The sequence below is a fragment of the Delphinapterus leucas genome, chromosome 21 (genome assembly GCF_059928025.1).
Source record: "Delphinapterus leucas isolate spDelLeu-1000000601 "Yukka" chromosome 21, BTC_Dleu_Yukka2, whole genome shotgun sequence".
NCBI classification, from domain to species: domain Eukaryota; kingdom Metazoa; phylum Chordata; class Mammalia; order Artiodactyla; family Monodontidae; genus Delphinapterus; species Delphinapterus leucas.
In genome coordinates this window covers 13,817,051-13,840,421 of record NC_143149.1, presented here as the reverse complement: position 1 = coordinate 13,840,421, position 23,371 = coordinate 13,817,051, and the positions used below count along the sequence as shown (strand labels likewise).

Here is a 23,371-nt window from a genome sequence, read left to right as displayed (position 1 = left end):
TTACAGGTGTGAAAAGTGTTACCAAAACAATGTGAGTAAATACTATATATATATATATATATATATATATACCTCAAGGTCTAAAAATATGCCAAGAGAACATATGTTCACTTTTAACCTAATTTCCCAGAATGTAGATGGAGACAAACTTTATAATGTATTCTCTATTCTCTATAAAACTATTTTCCTCCAGAGGGCAACTATTGATAATAAACTAAAACACATTCTAAACAAAGGAAAAATGATCATTCAATCTGGCCATCAAAATGTATAGCATAATAAGAAGGTATCACGTTGCTTTACTTTAAGGGTAGAGTTAACACTGGTTTAATGATTAACTTTGACTTTCTCTCTATTTTTCCTTCAACATTATTTCTTTCTCCGGATGTTTTGATAATCCAGGCACCCCTTCTACCACCCAGAAAAGAGAGCTTTTGTAGCTCCTTGATAACCAGTCACACAAAGGGTGACATTTTAGACCAATTAGTAACTAACACACAAATTCCCTCCTGTACAGAGTTCTTTACTAACAAAACACCTCTTCAGGGAACTATGTATTCTAATGATGAGTCCAGCCAGACAATTGTATATTCTGAAGAATCTAACACAACTGTGTCATATACACAAAAAGTCACTAATCCACTACCACCACCTTCCAGCACAGGTTCCCCACCAAAAGCTGACATGAGTACCCCATTTCTACAAGAGGACTACACGCAAGATTCTCAGACTCGGAGAATCTCTACATTGAAACTAATCCATAACCAGGATCCAGGAAGTAGCATCCCCTTTAATCCTCCACAGTTTTCCAAATCTGTTGAAGTACCATCATTTTGTAAAAGGCCTTGCTCACCACCCCCTAACCCAGTGCCTGAGATACACACAGCATCTCTTTCCATTCAGATAGCTCCCCTTTCAGGACATGATCCTGAAAGCCACAAACAGCCATCTGAGCTTTCTCCAGAGACTGCAAAGATACCTCTTCAGCCAGAGAGACAAAAACCTGCAGTTGCTGCGGCCTCTCAGTCCTCAGACTGCCAAGTGGTACCTTACACTTTCCAATCTCTTCTTAGAGCATTCTGTAGAGACCCTAACTCCTTTGGTTTGGGCTTCTTATATAATCCAATGCTTTGTTAGTTTGCAATCAGGAAAGGAGAAAGAAACCATCTTCCTATTTAAAACCGTACTAAATTCATCGATAAGTTTCTAGGTATTTTTTAATTTAAAAAATATCTACATAAAAAGAAATATATATCTACAGATCTTTTATCCAGAAATAAAATGTTTTAACAGTTTCTTCCTTTTAGGTATTTATAAGAAATCATTGATGATTGGTTATCACTTAAGACTGCAAAGTACTTTTAAGTTTTAAAGAAATATTTTTCATGCCAGACCTTTGAGTACCTAGGTTGTACTTTACTTACATGTGTAAAATCTCTTAAAATAATTGTCCATTATAATTCACTTTGGCAAGAAACATTCATCTTAACTCCACCAGAGTTTATTTTCTTGTAGTTCAATAATCATTTTCATTGAAACTTGATCAATTTCTACCTTTTTAAGTTTACAATTTCAGAAAGTATATTAATCAATCTTTAGTACTCAGACTATTAAGAAGTAAATCTTTGTTCGCTTATACGTAAAATTCTCGCATAGTGTCATTCTGCTGATATTTATTAATCTAGTTAGAAGAGAAATGTGTTTGTCTTCTTGGCTTTTCCACAAACTGATGTAATGTTAAGAGAATAAGCTTTAACGATAAACTGTAGATTTCAATCCAAGCTCTATCACTGGCTATGTGATGAGGCAACCATCCTAACTACTCTATGAGTCTGAACAAAGAAATGAGAATATTAATTCATCCTTAATTCTTAGGTTGTGATAAGAGTAGGGAGATAGTAGAGGTAAATTACTTAGGACAGAGCAAGCCCTGCGTAAATGGTAGCCATTTATAAAGATACACTAGCAACTGCAGCAGTAGTGGGAGTCTAGAAAACACTCATACCTCAGGAAATAATTTGTATAATACTATTTCCTGTAGCTGTGCTATTAAAGATCATTCAAGACATATCCTTGAAGAGATATATTTTTAAGCTTTATAGAAAATCTTCAACAGGCATCTGATTGACACCCAAATCCTCTCCTCCCCGCCACACCCATAAAGCGGAAACCTTAAGCTTAGATGATTAAAAAGACAAGTGGGTATTTCTATACCTCTACTAAAACATTTCCTTCATCAGCTAATCATGTTATGCAAAATTCATTCATTAGAGTAAATTCTTTGAATAAAGGTAGTATTTTCTAAAAGCCCTTATGAAATAATAGCACCTAACAAATACTAAGAGTTTACTATATGCAGATGCTGTTCCAACTTATTCACATTTATTAATAACTTCCACAATCCCATGAGGTAGGGAGCAAAGTCAAGCTGAGACACCACAGACATGGCTGGGCTAGTGTCAGACAACAGACTTACTTGTGTCCCAGGACGTGTCCCTGGAAGCAGGTGTAGGAGCAATTAGAGCAAATGCTACCACGTTCACAGCTCAGTTCACTCATCTGACATAGTTTGGTTCTTCTAAATCATTTTATTATGTTTGGAAACTTAAGTTGATAACTTTCTTCCCTATGGCTTTGTCACCGTCCAGGCTGACCGGAGACAGTTGGTTTCATAATACAATCCTCAGGGAATCACCATGAGCCACAAGTTAAGATTTGAGATGCTGTCACTTTTATTCATTCAACAAATATTTATTGGGCATGTGTCGTCTGTTCTAGTCACAGAGCTGCATTTGAAACCATTGATGATTAAAGTCTTGTTGGGGGTAGAGCGGACAAATATTAATAAAAACTTAGATAAGTAGATTACTACATACATTAGAAGGAGATTATGTAAATAAACTAAGCAGCACTGAGCAGGGATGTGGGGAGCAGAGTCCATGTTAAATAGGAGAGTCAAAGAGTCTTCATGCAGTAGATAGAACAGCTTTGAAGGGGGAAGAACATTCCAGGCAGAGGGAATATCTAGTGTAAAGGCTTTAAGGCTGAAGCACTCTGGGGCTGCTCATGGACCAGCAAGGGAGTCATAGGGAAGGAGAGGAATTATGTGAGGTGTAGGTAAGAGGAAGTTAAGTCAGAGGTAACAGAGGCCAGAGGCCAGATGCTCCTAGAAGCCATTGCAAGGATTTCAACTTTTACTCTCAATATAAATGGGAGTCATTGGGGGATTTTAAGGCTATGGCTGTCATCATTTGACTTATATTCTAACAGAATCATTCTGGCAGCTCAGTGGAGAACAAACTATAGTAGGGCAAGAAGGGGAGTCGGCAGGCCAGGTAGGTAGGCGGCTATGGCAACAACTTAAGTGAATGGCGGTGGCTCCGAGCAGGGTGGAAACAGTGGAGGTGGTGAGAAATCGAATTCTGAATGTATTTTGAAAGTAGAGTAAATAGGACTTCCTGACAGATTGCATGTTGGAGGTAAGGGAAAGAGAAGAGTCAAGACTGACTTCAAAGTTTTGCATCTTTGCAACGGGGAAAAATGGAATTTGCCACGCTTTGTGCACTGAGACTGGATAACTGTGAGTAGAGCAGGTTTGTGGAAAGATCAGAGGTTCCATTTGGGACATGGTAAGTTTGAGGTGTCTGTGAGACATCCACATGGAGAGGTCCACTATGTAGTTGGATATATGAGTCTGGAGTTCAGGTGAAAGGTCCAGGTTGGAGATCTAAGCCATCGGCTTATAGATGGTTTTGCAGCCATGAGACTGAATGAGATGACCAGAGCATGACTACAGAGAAAAGAGGAGGCCCAAGGACTGAGCCCAAGGGCATCCCAACAGTAAGAGGAGGAATCAGCTAAGGAGGTTCAAGGGAGGAGGAAATCCAGGAAAGTGAGGAAAGTGTATCGAGGAGAGATGATTAACTGCATAAATGCTGCTGACAGTACATGTGTAAGATGAGGTCTGCTAACCTACCGCTGACCTAGAAGTGGGGAGGGGAACTTTCTTGTGAGTTTAAGAGAGACTGGGAGGAGAACAATTGGACAATCAGCTCCTTAAGGGGTTATTAATGTAAGACATTTCATCTAGTTATTCCCCTTCCCTGAGCCTCACTTCCTTCATCTATAAAATGGGGATAATAATAGCATTCATCTCACACTATTGCTGTGGGGTTTGAATAAGACACTGCCTGCTACATAATAATCCCTCACTATGGAATAACTGTTGTTATTTTAAAATAATATCCTTTTTCCAAACTATGCATCTGATTGGGAAAAGGAAATATATTATTTTCAATAGTACATTCTTTGAATGGGTGGATAAAAGTTTGTTTCATCCAACCAACAGTTGGTTCCGAGATGACAGTGTATAGTCTTTCATAACACTTTCCCAAAAGGTGGCATAAACCTGTTGCGGTTCTGAGTTTTTTAAATTGTGTCAGAATATTTAACATGAGATCTACCCACTTAGCACATTTTAAAGTGTACAATGGAGTCCCGTTAACTATGGGCGTGATGTTGTACCACAGATCTCTAGAATGTAATCACGTCATCTTCTTGCAAAACTGAAACTCCACCTGTGAACGGCAACTCCCATCTCCCCATGTCCCCCACCCATGGCAACCACCTTTCCACTCTCTGCTTCTATGAGCCTGACTATTTGAGAGCCCTCATATACGTGGAATCATGCAGTATTTCTTCTTCTGTGACTGGCTTGTTTCACTTAGGATAATGCCCTCAAAGTTCACCCGTGTTGTCTCATATGACAGGACTTCCTTCTTTTTCTAAGGCTGAATAATCTTCCACTGTCTGTATATACCACATTTTCTTTATCCATTCATCCACTGATCGGTGTCTAGACATGTTTGCACATCTTGCCTATTGTGATACACTTTACTTTTGTCTCATTTTCCACCTAATGGCCTTTCACGGTGGTGACCTTTTTGTTTTAAATACTTACATTCCACATTCTTGCAAGAAGTCTCAGTAAATGCCAAGAGCTGTCAGCTACACATCATGAATTAGCCAAATATATGCTCTATTATAAAGAATTATCCTCCCAAGAAATTAGCAGTCCCAAGAAACAAAAATGCTCTACACTGAGAGGTGAAAAGGAAACTTTAGTGTTCTGGAAGTTTCATTTACATACTTTTGCTGTTTTCATTAAAGTCTGACCATTAGTGTAAGAAGAAAACTGTAGCCTACCATTAGGAATTTTAATTCTCTCTGTATCTGGTAATACAACATATTGTTTTATAAGCTGCATATGTTTTAATTTACCTCCTACAAATTTATATATAGAGAGAACACAAAATGAGGTATGTTACCCTGTGCGAACAGACATCCTGTTGCTAAAAATGTCACATTGTTCTCAGTGTCAGATAAGTGAATGCCTAAACCAGAAGCTTTGAAAGACAGCAAAATCTACACCCCAGACATTTTCTCTGGCATTTGTTAGTGTTGTGCCCTTTGCTTCAGGAGGATAAACTTGGCCCTTCTATTATGAAATAATGTCATCAAGCATTTGCCAAAGCCTCACTTTCACACTCCTTCTGCACATATGCTGGGGACTCAGAGGGGACTTTGTCTCAGTGTCATGTAGACAAAGGAGAAAACTCATCTCTTTTGCTCCATGGGATCAAGATGTAGAAGTTTTAAGGAAGGCTGAATCATGAATAAATGTCAGCAGTGTGGGATGATAGAAAAGGTGTAGAATACAGAGTATGCTTTCTGGACCAATCCCATCAACACCAGCTCTAATCACTCATGTGTTCTATTAGGATGGCCAGCCAATATCTCATGACTTCTTTTTTATGGGTTTGTTATGAGATCAATTGATCAGGTCTATGGCAAATCCTTCACCTGACGTGTGTGTGTGTGTGTGTGTGTGTGTGTGTTTGAATGATTGAACAGTAGAGAATATTTGGGATTCCAGTATGAATTTAGAAATCACCTAGGAGCCCCTCTATAACACCTCCAAATAGAAGAGCAGCCTGCCTCTTCTTGAATACACGTAGGTATGGAGAGCTCAGTTAGTGTAGGAACAGCTAGTCAGGGCTTGGGCAATTCTCAGATCTAAATATTAGAAAGTATTTCTCTTATTGAGGCACTCTGCCTTCCTTAACTTCTGTACTTCATCAACAGGAAGCAAAAGAGATGAAGTTGTCTCCCTTTTCACATTACTCTTCTCTCTACCCTGCTCTTTGCTTTGGGCAAAGCATTCCTATGCCTTCCAAGCATTTTAATTTTTAAAAAATGGCTCTCATTTACTGAGAGCTATTACGACACACAAAATGCTGAATTAGCACTTTACATACATTTTCTCACTTAATTTTCACAGGCTTTAGGAGTTGGGTTTTATTAATGTCTGCATTTTTACACATGAGGAAACTGAGGCCAAGGGAAGGTAGACAACTTGCCACGTCTGTCTGACTCTAGACCCACAGCTCAACCAGGAGGTTCAAGTGCCTTTAGTTTCTGATACAATCTGACACTTGAACCCCATGTTCTGGCAATGTTCTTAAGATGTGACACCTTCTCGGAGTCAAAATCATGTTCCTGATCTGAGTAGCACAGTGGAAATATTCACTCCCCTGATCCAAACAACACACTCCATCAATGTGCCCAAATCTGTGTGACCATCTTAGATCACTTGTCACCCAGGTTGTGGGTAGGGACTGTAAGGCTAAGACCTCTGGTAAAAAGGGTTTTTATTCTGAGGCTACCAGGCAGTTTTGTATCATGAAGTGCAGGCAGTAAAGCCAGGTCTTAGGGGGCCTGGGGAATGACCAGTTAGCTACTCTCTTTGTCCATCTTAGAGGCCACCCAGTTCCTGTCTCGCCTCCCTGAAGTCGGTCGGCCACATTCTCTTAGCTTCTGCCCTCTCATCTCTCCAAGTTGCCTGTGGATTTCCATGACATTCCCTGGCTCTGATTATGTGTGAACTTGCATCTGGGACTGTGGGGTACACGATTACCTGACTGGGGCATTCAGTATCATTTAATTCAAATTCCCTGGAAAGAGGCAATGCCTCGTTGGCCCAGTTTAGTTCAGTTATTCCCCCTCCTAAACAATAAAATGGGCTTGCCTGGTACAAACACGGCAGCCAGGGGCTTCCTCCTCTTTCCCTCAGGAGGACTGTGAGAGAGGGGGGTGATTATCACAGAAGGAGATGGAGTGGTATGTAAAAGCAAAATGTTTTTTCAGAGAAAGTCTTAAATTGTTTCTTTTAAAGTTACCATGGAAATTGTAAATCTTAACAGTGATATGGATAATTATAAAATAAAACCCATTTTAAGTAGCCCATCACAAGGCTTCAGCAATTTTCATTATTTTGTCACTTGTTTTCAACTGTCAACCTCAATTATCCTGGTAGTAGTTTAAAGCCAATATAAGGTACGGTATCCTTAGGTCTGTAGAAATTTTAGTACCTCTATCTAATGGGTGAAGAGAAAAAAATAATGAAAATACCATTATGACACCTAATAAAATACAAATAATTTCTTAATATAAAGATTGATTTTTGTATAACTCTCTCCTAGATACTCTTTTCAAGTAAATTACTATCAGCTCTATTGAAAAGTAGAGAACAAAACCTGTCACATCCTTTCACTTGATATTTAAGACATATTTCATACGTTTCTTGAGAAATGAGGCCTAGAAGTTCAACCACTAAAGACATTCAAGAGGGAAGTGTTAAGATCCCAGACTACAGTGCCGTGTCAAGCCAATTAGAGTCTGAGACAGAAAGAAAAATATTTCCCGCATATACGTATGTTTTTATGTATGTATGTCATTTTTTTCTAGGACATTTCAGCAGTTTAAAAAATACTGAAAAGTTGAAAAGTAAGTGTATCAAAACTGAACATTATTTTAAGTTTAAATATTTTATTTTGACCAAAACAGAATTTATTACAATTTTAACTTCATCTTAAATTAGTTAAAAATTGTTTAAGATCATCGTTGGCCAAGGGAAATTTGTCAGGCATGGCTATTGTCTCAACTGAAAATGAGATTGGGAAAAAACAGATTTTGAAAATATTATTATTTTATTATAATATTATTGCTTCCATTAAAAATCCAGGATACAAATTTTTCCTTTTTCCTCAGTCTTCAATATGACCTGGCATGGCACTGTTCATTATTTAAATTTTTGATATTTTGTTCAGTTTGGATTTTTTTTGTATTGACTTTGATTTTTTTCCCATAAGATTGCATTAAAATAGTGTTTATCTCCATGACTGAGTTTTTGTCACTCCGTTAAATTCTGCACCCAAGATAAATGCCTTGCTCACCTCACCCTCAGCCTGGCCCTGCCAGACTCTGCTCCCTTTCTCTGTACCCCAAGCTCCACTCCAAGCCCATATCCAACTATTCCCCTTCCACCTCCAGATTCTACATTTACTGAGCCAAAAAACATACGGCCTAAGGGTTTATAACTATAGATATTCTTTGTTTGGTTGCCACTGAGTTAATTTTTAATTTGGCTGCCTTGGGGCAACATGCCCTTTGCCTTCTACCAGTTTCCATCATTCCCTCTTTTTTATTTTCTAACATCTTTATTGGAGTATAATTGCTTTACAATGGTGTGTTAGTTTCTGCTTTATAACAAAGTGAATTAGCTATACATATACATATATCCCCATATCCCCTTCCTCTTGGGTCTCCCTCACACCCTCCCTATCCCACCCCCCTAGGTGGTCACAAAGCACCGAGCTGATCTCCCTGTGATATGCAGCCGCTTCCCACTAGCTATCTGTTTTACATTTGGTAGTGTATATATGTCCATGCCACTCTCTCACGTCGTCCCAGCTTACCCTTCCCCCTCCCTGTATCGGGACAGCAATAAAGATGCAGACGTAGAGATTGGACCATCATTCCCTCTTATCTAACCCCTAGCCTGATTTGCACGTTCTGGATACATTCCTGGCCCAGGGTCAGCACCTGAGTTTGCAATGCCCACATATGAGTATAAAAGTATCACATTTAAAATGTGTGTCTTTAAACAACAACAACAAAAGCTCACTAGAGAAGAATAGAATAGAAAAATCTGTCTTTTTATCCAGGGTTGGAGTTTCTTAGCCTGTTAGATTAAAGATGTGCTTTCAAGTATCCATGAACCCCTAAAGTTGATGCAAATTTTATGCATACATGAATTTGTGCATTTTTCCTAAGAGAAGGATCAATAGCTCTCAGATTTTTAAGGTATCTGTGGCCAAGAGACCTTTTTATATAATGGATTTTTTAAAACTCTCCAATTAAAATTCTGAGGACAAAAATTAATTATAACTTTTTATGAGATCAACAGCCTGCATGACATCAACTGTTAGGAAGATGATGGCTGGCCAAGAATCACTTAAATCTTTACTAGGCAAGATTTTTAAGTTTATACAGTTTTCTTTAATACATTCCCCATCCTTGTATTAATATCCTATAATACTTTGGCTATCTGTGCTACGACTGTCAAAACACCTTTATTTTGGAGGTGGGGGTGAGGAGTAAGAAACAAAATTTGCTTCAGAGTTTTATTCACTCATGTTGAATGAATTCACTTATCATCATATTTGCCCTGTGTGGTCAGCTATCATGAAGGTGAAAATGGATAGCTATGACATCTTTAATGGGCCATCCGCTCTCTTCCTTTTACAGACCACCCCTCCGCCATGTTTAGCCTTGGAGGTATTAAACCTTTTCTTTCTCCTTCAGTTTCTTTCTCCTTTACCTAAGATTTTAAGCCAACAGTAGTTCTAACCAGCTAGGGTATACTCTAACATCATCAGTGGCTGTTTTTTTTTGTTTTCATTTTCACACAAAGGTACCACTATTTGCACTGCTAGGATATTTTAAAGTTCAATTCCTTTAGTATTTTATAGTGAAGTTAAAATAGAGATTCAATGAGTGGAAAGGAAACAAAATTCCCTCTCCATTTAGTTGTTTTTAATTTGATCAGTCTCTAGATCTGAAAGTCAGAAAAACATGAGGCAAACTGATTTATGCTTGGGGGACATTTTCCAACAAGGAGGCAGTAGGGAGAAATCTGGTGAAGGGAAAACTAATTCTGCCAACCAATGAATGACTTGATATTAATTTGTTGTCACAAGTGCAAAAACCAAAACTTTGGAGAAAAAAAAATTCCATTATGCCAACACTCTTAAGCCCTCACCCAAAACTAAAGCTGTGTGAAAACTGGTCTTATTTCCAAAAAACATTTACTGGATTCCTTTTCTGCATGTTTTCATGCTTTTCCTCTACTGTGTGGTTGGCACCTAATTAATTCTTCTGAATATATTTCCTTAGAGTGCTTGCAAATAAAACCGATGCTTTGCCTTCTCTGCCACATTGCAAAAAGAGGTGTTTTTATTAATTGGATCATTTATATCTCTTCTCATTATTTTTTCCTCAAACTCAGCTCGGAAACCAGAACTTAACTGCCAATGTGCTGGAGGTAAATGCTTCACAAACACACAGACAAACCCCACCAGAAGCCTCTTCTTCACGCCCTCCTTCTGTGGTAACTTTTAACCCAACCACTTTTTCACCAGTTGCTGGCTCCAGCCCAGCATCACTTGCCCTGCTACCACCTGCTGATTTGGGGCCTTCACACCTGCAAAGACCCCTGACGTTTTTGCATTGTTTTTATAAACCCCTTCTTCTTGCTCCTGCCTGCCTTATCCACAGCAACGCCACAGGCTCTCTCACTACAGACCTCCCAGGGCGAGCACCCCTCCTGCTCCTCCAGGGAGTACTCCTCAGACACTCCACATGAGCTGCAGATAGCTGACTCTGACAAAATGACTGTTCTGAAACACCTTCCCCAACCTTGGGTCAGCAGTCTGCCATGACAGATGGCATCACTTTAACCATCCCTGCTATCATGCATGTAATTATTCTTCTTTCCTATGCTCCATCATTTTTTAAACAGATCTCCAAAGACCGAAAGGACCAATTTCTTGTCTGCCATCTGATTTTTCAGCCGAGCATTTTTTTTTGCATACATGTTGATTCCATCTAAACCGATTCCGTACAGTCTGTTACGGAAATACATTACATTCATCCTCATAAACCTATTTTGGGCTAAAATGGTCAATTATATTCTCTTTATTCATTTTAGAGTCACTTATGTTTACACTGTGTTGCTCTAGCTAATGAGTTGTACAGTGATTTGCCTTAATAAGAAGTTTTCTCAGAAATTTAGATAGGTATACATGGGATGATGACTAGTAGAGAAAGTCTAAAATTTTAATCCAGTATTAAATCCTGGTAGATAACAGTTTACTTCAGAGATTCATATGAATGTGCCCTGTGTGAACAGTTCACATCTCCTTATTTGTCACATACATGATTACTCACTGTATGATGTTAATTCTTCTTGCTCCCTTTTCATTAACAGCTACATCTTTTGAACCCATCTATCCAACAGGAGTGAAAGATGCAAATAACCTTAATCTACATTGCAGAAACTTAGCCCTATGATTTTGTTGGAATTATTTTCCCAAGACACTCCAGTATAGAAATTTATGAATATTTATTGTTTTATATATCAACAATTTGTCTTCCATTTAGAACAATATATAAATATTTCCCATACATATTTATTTCATCTAAATATATCTACTTGGCAAGCAGTCCCTAATAAATGATTTATAAATGCTAAAGTGTTTCAAAATTTTATGGCGCAGATTTTCTATTGCATATAAAGTATAGATAATAGCTTCAATTTGAAAGGCACATAACTTTAGGCAAAATAAAGGGAATTTTTTTCTAAAATTGATTTCATAAGGAAGTTCTAAATATGCATTGTCATAGAGAAAATTTTAGCTGTGCTACATAATTTTTATGTTGCATCAAGGTCATAAATCTGTGAATTTCATGCCTGGAGAAATATTATAAACTATATGTTTTTCAAGACATTGCAATTACAGAAGACAAAAGATACTTTTTAGTATCTTTACTAAATACTTAATAATACTTTAGATGGGCTTCAGTATTCATTCAACAGCTGGGTATAAAACTTTCCCCTGAAACGTTGCATTCAGAGACTAGCTACAGAAGGAACCTCCTTTTCCACGGCTAATACCTCCCCTGTCACTAGTACCTGGAGCGCAACAGGCATGAGCCTCTCCATGTTCTACTATGCTTTCAATAGTTCTTTACTTTTAAAACTCTAAGGAATGCCTTTACCCAAAAATACAAAGCAGTGATAGTGTATTAATTTATGTACTAGCCTATTTAATTTACTGTTTCTAAGACTCTTCAGGAGCCTGAGAGGCATACATATAGCTTTGTGGAGCCAACTGTAACTGAACCTAGTTTCAAGTAACAGTTTAAATTGCACATACCTTCTCCATGAGATGGTTTTCCTAATAATTATTTCACTATAATAATAAAGTATTTTCTAAAATTCTAATAGTATTATTTCATTAGTAAAATCCTAATTGATTTAACATGATGAAAGGCTAAATCTATCTGTAGCTTTTATTTTGTTTAACCCATAACCAATATTATTGAAACCATCAAAATAGGAGGCAGGGCAACTTTCCTAAGTTTAGTTACATAGTAACATGATAGTTTTTACTAAGAAGAATTCTCCTGCCTTTAACATTAATTATAACAATAATATTTAAATTATATTTACAAAGATCAACCAAACTGGATTTGGGCAAGGAGGCAAAAATAGTCTCGAATAATTCATCAACGATATATAAGCATTCTGAAGCATTTGGGTACATCAGTGCATCACACTTATCTGAATGGCCAGTGCTCTAGGGTAGATGACCCTCAAGATGGGGTTGCTAATAATGATTTCTGTAACAGCTCAGAGCAGTAGTCCATCATTAAGCACAATCATTGTAATGATATGCTTACTGACTTTAGGACAGGTGTGGTATGGCTATAAAGTAATGAAACTAGATTAATTCTACATTATTTGAAAACATCTGCTTTAAAGTGAAAAATCATGGAAATGTGCAATTAATTGACTACCTATGTTTCAGGCCTATATGACAGAAGTTTAATTTGTTTTAAAATAAGCAGATAAAGGTCACAAATTATGGTTCTTTATCTATGTGCCTATGTGTGTTTTGTGTGTATTCAGCTGTAAGGTGTTTGAACTAAATGCTCTTACTAATGTTTTATCTTATTTGCATGCATTATACAATCTCCACAATGCTCAGTGCTATGTTGTGGACAGACAGGCATGCTTAATAGTGAGCTCCACCTCTCTAACTGAGCTGATTCAATTCAATGAGAATATGTATCTATTGAATATCTACTATCCTATTAGCACCAGGTTGCATGTTATACAGAAAAATATGTTTAAAAAGCATATATATGACCGTCTTCAACAAGAATCTTGAAATACCACTGGGGATATGAAAATACTCAAATAGAAAGCAATCAAAACAATAAATTATTAAGGAATCAAAAAGAGGCCTATAACGTGCTAAATGAAACATGAGTAGGAAGAAGCCGGGGGGTTAACACCACTTTCTGATGCTTTGCCAGGTATTTGATTCTTCCAGAATAGATTGCTTCATGACATATATAAATCCAAACAATTGTCCTCCTTATGTTAGTCACCTTGCCCTGGAAACCTTGATCCGCTACAGGATTCCCTGATTAAGTCTGAGAACCGATCACTTTCCTCTTGTCAAAGAATGTTCTTTTAAAATCCTACACCCAGAGCAGTGTGATTTAAGTCACGACATTAGAGCAGATTCACCCTCCACGTTTACTTTATACTGGCTCCTCTGATATCTTTGGACATCACTGTTGGCAGAGCAATGTGCCCACTGGTCAGCTGCTTCCATTCTCCTAATCACCTCCTGTGCCCTCTGACATATAAAGAGAGTGATTTTCAGAGTAAAGAAGATAGTGAAGACACTGAAAAAAAAAGTCCCATGCCCTTCTCGACATCAGTTAGTAAATAAATACTGGACAGCTGCTTACTGTCATTTGAATGGAAGCCATTATTGTCATCTAAAGGAGTGATGTTTACAGGGGACCGTGTGCTTTAACAGGATGTCTTTGCTTTCTCAGAGCCAGATAACGCTGAATGGAAACTCTGGAGGCACTGTGAGCCCACTGAGTTACTATCAAAGGCCGTTTTCCCCTTCTGCCTACTCGCTACCAGGCTCACTCAATTCAAGCATTATCATGCAGCATGGCCGGTCACTTGGTAAGTCATCTGATAATCATGATTTCCATGTCAATTTCAATATAACAGGTACAAACCAAACGAGAAAAATATAAAGCATCCAAGTAATTTTTGGAAAAGGAAGCAGAAACATTCAATACTCCACTATTTAATGAGCCTCTCCTAGGGGAGGAATTAAAGGCAGAGGATTTAACACTGGAGAAAATGGGGACCCGGCTATTCCAAGACAACGACTGCATCTATATCTGAGTCTGGAGAAGGCTATTAGATATTTGGGGTGATGGGGCAGAAAGAAAAAGATGGCCAGTTGGGGAGAGGAGTGTGCATATATACCAGGAGAACATTCATGTAGTGAATTTCCATGGGTGGCAAATACCATCCATGTTCGAGACAGCCCTTTCTTTTGTGGAAAAGCTTTCATTGTAGAAAATTCTTTTAATATATATAAAGAAGAACTATTTAACAGTTAAAACAGTTTAACAAGGGGATAGGCTGCCTCCCAAAGTAGTAAACTACTATTCAAACTGAGACCAGAAGACCACCAGTCAGGGATGTGAGTTCCTTTAAATAATGATGCAGAATTTTATAGAAAGATAGTTCTTAATCCTTTGGGAATTAAGAACTAAATGAAGGACAGAGCTCTCCTCCCCCACAGAAAAATGAACATTAGAACATACGTATAAATTTTTAAACATATGATTTCATGGCGCTTATGAACTCTTTAAAGCTTCCTGGAAAAGAAGCTGTGCTATATAATGTTAGAAATATTTTTATGCAGCAAAATATATTAGGACAATTTAGAAAATAATGTAATAAATATTTCTTAGTTTTTGAAAATGCAAAAAAACCCAACCAAACAAACATTGAAAAACAGACCAAATCGAACCATCACCTGAATTCAAGCTGAGAAACGTTCCATGTTGAGCAACTAGAAAGATTGCAGGGCAGCAAGAAACAGGGAAGACGGCGGAGGACCATGTGACCACAACATACCTCTCAGAAAAGCAGGAGACCGATCCTCCGGCCACCACCAACCAGCAGAGAGAAAGAAACTAGAACACAGGGCTTTAACTCCCATGTCCTCGTTGACAGCAGACAGCGCCTTCTCCTCCCGGACACTGTGTATGGAAAGAAGATGAGGTTATTAGTTTACCCAGGAACACCCAGCCTATGGATTGTGGAATTCAACTTCTATGGCCAACAAAACCTCTCTAAGACTTACATGTAGCCATGAGACTCAAAGAAATATCTAAATATACTTGCACCTTCTCTAAGGCTGCTCCTGGGATCATCTGTGAATCTGATAATGATGTCCCTTTATAGTATAAGAGAGTAGAACGTCTTTGTGCCCAAATACTGCCCTTATATAATCAGCCCCTGGTGTAGTATTATAATAGGAGTCCATTATGTCTAGATTCTTTATGGAGCTATGCATGATTACACATCTATAGTAAAACTCTACAAATTATCCTAGCCATAATATTTTTCCAAATAATTATTAGCAAAGTTGGACTCTGTCCCCTTTGTCTGTCTTAATGAACACAGTTTTGTCCCTCCCACCCCAACAAACAAAATATATAAATACTTAAGTATGGACAGGCTTTTATATTAGAACATATCAATGGGTGGATTTTACATATAAACTATACTACAGAGAAAGAAATTCTGTAGATAAATACTGAACAAATTCCAATTGGCCAGTGCTGAGATAGGTCCTGAGGAATATATACAAATCTATTCTGCCCTAGAGGAACTTTATAAAGTTGAGGACAAAGCTGCAAAAATGAGAGTTAGTGGACCATATAAGAGCATAATAAAATAAAAGGCTAACTTGTAAGCTGTAAGTTCATAGAATCTTATGACCCACGTATGAAGAGAGTTAACACTGTTTGTTTAGGCTAGGCCTTTGCAAATACTCAGTGCTCAAAAAGTGTTTGATAGAAATACTAGCATCACGGTTGCCCACTCAAATCCTTTCTGTAATTAAATGGAAAATCAGAGTCAAATATCACTTTGCATCTTAATTCAGAGTTGCTTGGAAAAGATACTACGTTTACATACAATGGCATGTAAAGCAGTTGTATCCCTAGCCTTATTCATTCTTCATCAGAAATGGATTGAAAATGCTTTTCTGTTGCAAACTAAAACACAGTCATAGTAACAGCAGTTACAAATATTATAATGGATATTAGTCTACAAAGGTCTTATCTCTACTTATCCTTATAATGATGAGTTAAATTTTTTAAAAATCTTATGAAATTTTGTATAAATTTGCTACAAAAACACAGTCATATCTTTTTAGATGTCTATATCTATATTTATATCTATACCTATACGTAATCAATGACTGCTGCCCTGACATAAGGACTTTTCCATATGCACATAAAAAGAGACCTGACTAACAGATCTGACAAACCATGGCCAAGAGTCATTCTTGGTCAGCAAAATTTTGAAATTTATTGTAGAAAAACAGGAGGTCATATTATCAATTGTACTAAATACATGATAATGTAGATTTTCATAAATACCTGTAAACTCTAAGTGGAATATAGAGTACACCTATGTCCTCTCTGTTTCTTATGAAAGTATACCAAAAATTAACGAAGATGGCATGAAGAGCATGATACATCTCAGTCACAATGTATGCTTAGGGCAATTTTCACATCCAAGGGGTGAGAAGTCATGGTTTTTGCTACTTTAAAGTAAAAGCGAAGCTACTTTACTTTAGTGGCCATCATGGAGTCTTAAATAAACGTTAATATTAATAGTTTATGATCATTTCTCTACCCATAAGCCTTCACATCCAAGTATATGTTTGGATGTGAAGATTTCCTTATGTGATTTTTGTTTTCACTTTATTTTTATAAAATCACTGTCATAGACTCAATAGTCATATTTTTCATCCTAAAAGTACACTTCAGTACTTTAAGATAATGGTAGTCAGCAGTTTCACCAAAATAATAGTAATGTAAATGATGAGCTGAAGGAAATTACTAAACTTGTCTCAGCTTCTGCCCCCTCATTTATAAAATGGATCCCTCACCCAAGATTACTAGAAGGATAAAATGAAGTAATGCGGGCTTCCCTGGTGGCGCAGTGGTTGAGAGTCTGCCTGCCGATGCAGGGGACACGGGTTCGTGCCCTGGTCTGGGAGGATCCCACATGCCGCGGAGCGGCTGGGCCCGTGAGCCATGGCCGCTGAGCCTGCGCGTCCGGAGCCTGTGCTCCGCAACGGGAGAGGCCACAACAGTGAGAGGTCCGCGTACAGCAAAAAAAATGCTTTCTTAACACAGTGGCTGCCACGGGGCCGCATGGTCTTTCAACAAATATTATTCTTCCCCTTCCCCTCAACACTGAATGATGATGATCTTGTTGTTAGAGGTCTATTCAATATATACCTACATGTTAACAATGAGTGGCTCAAATTTAAGGTCAATGAGTTAAAAGATATAGTGATGGAAATACACTTTATATTTATTTATAAATATATTATAATATAGTATTATATATTTACATATAACTATGTAATTATACGTAATTACATGTAATTAAATATATTATATTATGGTAGGCATGAGGCTCCATTAATTTGATTCCTCGTGCATCAAGTATATTTCACCAAATTTTCTCCACAGATTCCTCAGAGACATACCCCCAGCATGCACAGTCTCTGGACGGCAGCATGGGCAGCTCGATACCACTGTACAGATCCTCAGAGGAGGAGAAGAGAGTGACAGTCATCAAAGCGCCGCACTACCCGGGGATCGGGCCGGTGGATGAATCCGGAATCCCCACGGCAATTAGAACGGTACGAAATGCCAGCGCGCCTTGCTCTGGGGCTGTGCACAGGCTCCACAAAGGATGGTTTGTCAATGGCTTTGTGCATTCCTATGCTCTTATATAATGAGGATTGCTCTCCGTGCCATCTGAGTTCTCATGAATATTATGCTGTGTGTGGCAGAGAAAGGGAACTGTCGATTGAAGATAATGACCCAATCTGTTTTTCCATTCCAATTAAAAATCACGAAAAAAAATCACGAAAATTGTGATTCTGTTAAACGATAAAAGTAGGCTTTGTCTGGTTTTACCTTTTCCATGGAGTGTTGGGGCAATAGAAAGAGAAAAAGAAGGAAGAAGAAAATGTGAATTCTTTGGCTGCACTGAATTCCCATGTGCATTGCGAATAAACCGGTGATTTGTTTCTTGAGATGGATGTGTTACCACCAGGAGACTGGGAGCCGTGAATTGGGTGTTGGGCAGCGAGATGATTGGAGGGAAGGGAGTTCATGTCGTGGAAAGGAAAAACTGTCTGAGGAAAATACACATCACGTTGTAGTGTCCCTCGTCAGCTGTGCCTGCTGAGAGCTCTCCGGGGCGATAAGCGAAAGTGTTTGGGTTTTTTTTTTTTAAGTCTTTAAACTCTGCCAGAACATTGCTCGGTGTTTCAGGGCAGCCCCTTCTGGCAAAGTTCAGCAGCAGCAGAGGCTGAGCTTGGGCAGGCAGCTGCTTGCTGATCCAGTCCACTTGGAGAGGAGGTCTGTGCTGGCCTGCGCGAAGGAATACTGGGGGCGCCAGGATGAGAGCGGCAGCACCTCTGCAGGTGAAACTGGGGGGTGGTGAGAGAAGGGAGCGCCGACTGCATACACTCGGTCTGCAACACCCACGTATGCGGCTGGGCTGGTGCCGAAAGCTACTGGCCTGGAAGGCAAACCTGGGGGGCCAAAGACAAGGGTGGAGAGAGGAAAAGAACCGGCAAGAGATCAGAAAAAGAGATCAGGGACGATTGGAATCGCTCAGAAAGAACGAAAGACAAAGACTGAGGGTCTCTTGTCTCCTTGGATTTGCATTCATCATATGGGGATCCTGTGTTCGGAGAGGAGAGTTGAAACTTGATTATTCCAAGCATCTGTATTAGAATTGGAAGCCAGAAAGTAAATCTGTAGAGCAGTTGCTGGGGCTTTAGACTCATTAGATTCTGGGGATGTTGAATGTGACTAATTATAAAGTCCTAAAAATCTCTGTTGGAACCAATGATTGTCATATTTAAGTGACAGGAAGAGTTCAGGGATTGTGACTAACATTCTTAATCTTACGGTGGCTGCATGTTTCCGGTGGTGGCACTCTGTTGTTTGTTTCTCTTTTAAGATTTCTGACTCAAAATGGTTTAATTTGAATTTCTTTTCCTAATAACATAGGGATACAGTGTCAGACAGGTATAGTGTCACTAGTTTTGTTTAATTGACCCTTGAGAAATTAGGAGATCCCTGATTCTGTGTAGTTATAGATTGTCTGATTTTTATCTGAGACCTCTAGGTATGTATTTAAGTCAATATATGATAGACACAAATGGACATGCAAAGCTGGAACTGTCTTTATCCATAAGATATGATTTTCTTAAATAGCAAGACCTTGCTTTTTACGTTTTAAAAGGAAAAAACTGAGATGTTATAGATGGTTAGTGAAAAATCAAGAAATATTAAAAATTTATATATTTTTAATCTACTGCCAAATCAAAAGCATGTTTAGATATGCATAAACAAATGCAGATACTAGACATTCAATGCAAGTTCCCCCTCTATAAAATAGAAAATAAAAATATAAGCAACTCAGAAGTTCCTTATAAGGAACCAGCATTTTTATGTACAGCTGTGCTCTTATGTAGACTGTTCAAAGTTTGCAGAGAAGGTACAGGTCTGAAGAGTCATTCACATTTCTTATCTGTCAGCCCCACAGAGCACATCCCCAAGTATAGCTGTGTTTATAAATGTGTAGTCTCGCCATGTCTGAGCCACGGCAGGCCAAGAATCTCCAAGGCTGTTTTTCTTTCTCATCCGCATAGAAAGTAATGATTATCAGATTTACATTGCTTCACAGGGGCTTTCTGCTCAGTGTACACACCAAAGGCAGTACTGTCCCAGTGTATCATCTCAGGGTCTCATTTTAGACAACCAGCATAGACCAAGGAAACAGAATTTCAAAAAGTAACATGGAAACTCTAAAAAGCCAAGAATTAACCAAATGTACCTTTGAGCTATCTGAAGAAAGGGAAGCAGCTCCCAGGCTGCCCTCTCTCATGCGACCTGGGACGTCTATGTTAGCCTTCTACTGCCATCCTTAAAAAAAACAACAACAACAAAAACCGCTAGGGTTCAGATCCCACGAGACTGTGTAATTAAGGTGAGTAGTTAAGTGAAATGTAAGATTCTTTCCTTCTAGTTCAAATATAACACCGTTTGAGTCTTTTCCAAGCTGGAAAGGGGCAAAAATAGAATAGAATAATGTATACTGGTGTACATTCTTATTGCTTGGAAATATTAAACAGTAATGAAAGGAACCAAGATTTGAATCTAGGTTGATCTGACATTAATCTCAGCTTTCCACTGCAGCCTACTGTTTATATTATGTCAAAAGCGGGGTGGATAAGGAGCTTCTGCTTTTAAGGAACTTACAGTTTAGTACAGCAAATGCTGCCAACATTTTATTATCACGTTAAAGAAATTTTGAAACAATATCTATATTTTGTGACTTGCTCTAGGACACTAGATTGTTTACTATAGCCAGTATTTTAGTAACTTAGACTAGTAAATACCAAATTTTTATTTCTCTAATTCTAAGCTGATGATCAGAATACAATTCGAGTCCAAAATATTCCCTAGTTAATTTTTAAAATAATGTCTTGAACACTATACTCACTAACAAGTTATTATGGATAATGATAATTATCACCAAAACTGTAGAAAATATGTGTCTTTTCCCTTTTTGGAAATCTCTGCACGATAAATCAATGTAGAGTTCTGATGTTTTGTAAACTACAGGAGTGTAAAATTTCAGGTTTATTCAGCCAAGTTATAGAAAACAACCAAATAGTGATTTACTAGTAGTTACTGCCCATGCAAAATCATTTTGAAGAACAAATACAGAAGTAAACTTCCTGAAATTTGAGTAGACTTCCGTTTACCTAATCTCAATGTTTGCCATAACAACCTACATGGTGGCATTTCTAAAAGGGACTTTAAATGCTTAGAGGACTTCTTTTAGAAAGGGACATAGAGTTTTAGTATTCCCATTTACCAGTTTCACATTCCTCTTTGCCAAGCAACTTGGGCATTTCCTGGCATCTCTGTGCTCACCATATAAAGCTAGCAGATGGCACAACAGAGATCCCGCCAGATATGTGCCCTCCAGCAAGTGAAGGAAAAACTCCTGTCTGTCAGGATGCATTGCCATATACAGAGATACAACTCACTTATTCAGCTTCCTCGTTGCCATTGGTTGTGTCCAGGTATGGCTGGGAAACATTTTTACACAAAGTTATGTCTTTTTTTTATTGCTAAAGACTGCAAAGGAATTAAAGCTTAATGAAAAACAAATCCATCTTTTATGAAAATAAGTGTCCCTTAAAGATACATGTTCATCTACTTTGTTTAGCCCAGCAAATAACAGCCACCATTTGAGTATAAAGTCCACCAGTGATCCACTCAATATTTCCATTGTAGAAAGAGCCTAGAATGAGTGAAGAAGTGATTCCCAACAAAGTCAATTAGCCCTTGATGTTACTCTGTATTTGTGGTGATTACCAGAATCATATATTCTTAGAGATCAAAATAAGTCTAGATATAGCACAAAACCCTCAATTTCCAGATGGAAAACACGATGACCACATTGGAAAGAAAAATCAGGATATAAAATCTACACCAAAGCTCAGTCTAACAAATACAAGAATATTTTTGTGGCCTTCCTAACAGAATATTTTCTATGAAGAGAACTGCCTCGAAAAATCTGTATATTTAGTCACTATATACAGAATGGTCAAGTTTCTTACCAGAATAACCCTGGAAGAGTTAAAATGAAGACACTCCAAGCAAAATCTTGAATTATGATTATAAAGGCATATGTCCACTTTCACAGGTATACGATTAGGTAGACTTCCATCCAATAACCTGGATTCATTCATTGTTTTATTCTGTAAATATCTGAGGTTTCCTACTGTTATGATTTATTGAGCATTTCTTATATTCTAGGCATTGTTCTAGGTCTTTTTGTATACACTGTCTCTTTCAATTTCCATAACAATTCTACGATGTGGATATAATTATTTCATCTTAGAGAAGAGAAAACTGAGGCCCTAAAAGGTTACCTCACTTGCTCAAATTCTTATTGCTTGGAAGTATTAAACAGTAATGAAAGGAACCAAGATTTGAATCTAGGTTGATCTGACATTAATCTCAGCTTTCCACTGCAGCCTACTGTTTATATTATGTCAAAAGCGGGGTGGATAAGGAGCTTCTGCTTTTAAGGAACTTACAGTTTAGCACAGCAAATGTTGCCAACATTTTATTATCACGTTAAAGAAATCTTGAAACAATATCTATATTTTGTGACTTGCTCTAGGACACTAGATTGTTTACTATAGTCAGTATTTTAGTAACTCAGACTAGTAAATGCCAAACTTTTAGTTCTCTAATTCTAAGCCGATGATCAGAATACAATTTGAGTCCATAATATTCCCTAGTTAATTTTTTTTTTTTTTTTTTTTTTCTCACTTTTGTGGCCTCTCCCGTTGCGGAGCACAGGCTCCGGACGTGCAGGCTCAGCAGCCATGGCCCACGGGCCCAGCCGCTCCGCGGCACGCGGGGTCCTCCCGGACCGGGGCACGAACCCGCGTCCCCTGCATCGGCAGGCGGACTCTCAACCACTGCGCCACCAGGGAAGCCCCCCCTAGTTAATTTTTAAAATAATGTCTTGACCAGTATACTAACAAGTTATTATGGATAATGATAATTATCACCAAAAGGAGCGAAGCAAACAATTATAACACTATAACTTTTATTCAGTTAATTTTATATAAATAAGCTTGCACAAATATCAACTACCTAGGGCTGGGCACAGCTGTGACCTGGAAGAAATAAAACCATAGCGTGTAACATTCCAACTCAGTCTCCACTCAAACAAAGGGTAATGTATTTACAAATGGCATGTATCCCTGGATAAATTACTGATATGTCATCATGACACAGTAAAGAGTCAGAACAGAAATCTTCTATTTAAAAAGATATAATATACAAAGAGGAACAATGTTTATTTGGAACCAGTTTTGTAACTGTTGGACATTTTCTTTTACAGACAGTTGACAGGCCAAAGGACTGGTACAAGACCATGTTTAAGCAAATCCACATGGTGCACAAGCCGGGTATGTAGTTCTGTTTTCTGATCAGG

At 38.1% G+C, this 23,371-nt stretch overlaps 1 protein-coding gene across 8 annotated transcripts in view; it reads left to right on the top strand.

Moving 5' to 3' along the window:
- Positions 1–23,371, top strand: part of SORBS2 (sorbin and SH3 domain containing 2) — a 92,027-nt gene that overhangs the window by 6,524 nt on the left and 62,132 nt on the right. For 7 of the 8 annotated variants that reach the window (XM_089903662.1, XM_022571007.3, XM_089903661.1 and 4 more), the window contains exons 4-6: positions 14,038–14,176; positions 17,791–17,963; positions 23,279–23,345. In XM_089903662.1, the coding sequence (XP_089759788.1) occupies positions 14,038–14,176; positions 17,791–17,963; positions 23,279–23,345 (379 nt within the window). Of the gene's footprint in view, positions 1–402; positions 1,042–10,408; positions 10,445–14,037; positions 14,177–17,790; positions 17,964–23,278; positions 23,346–23,371 lie in introns of all 8 variants that reach the window. The other variant, XM_089903657.1, reaches the window with a different exon arrangement.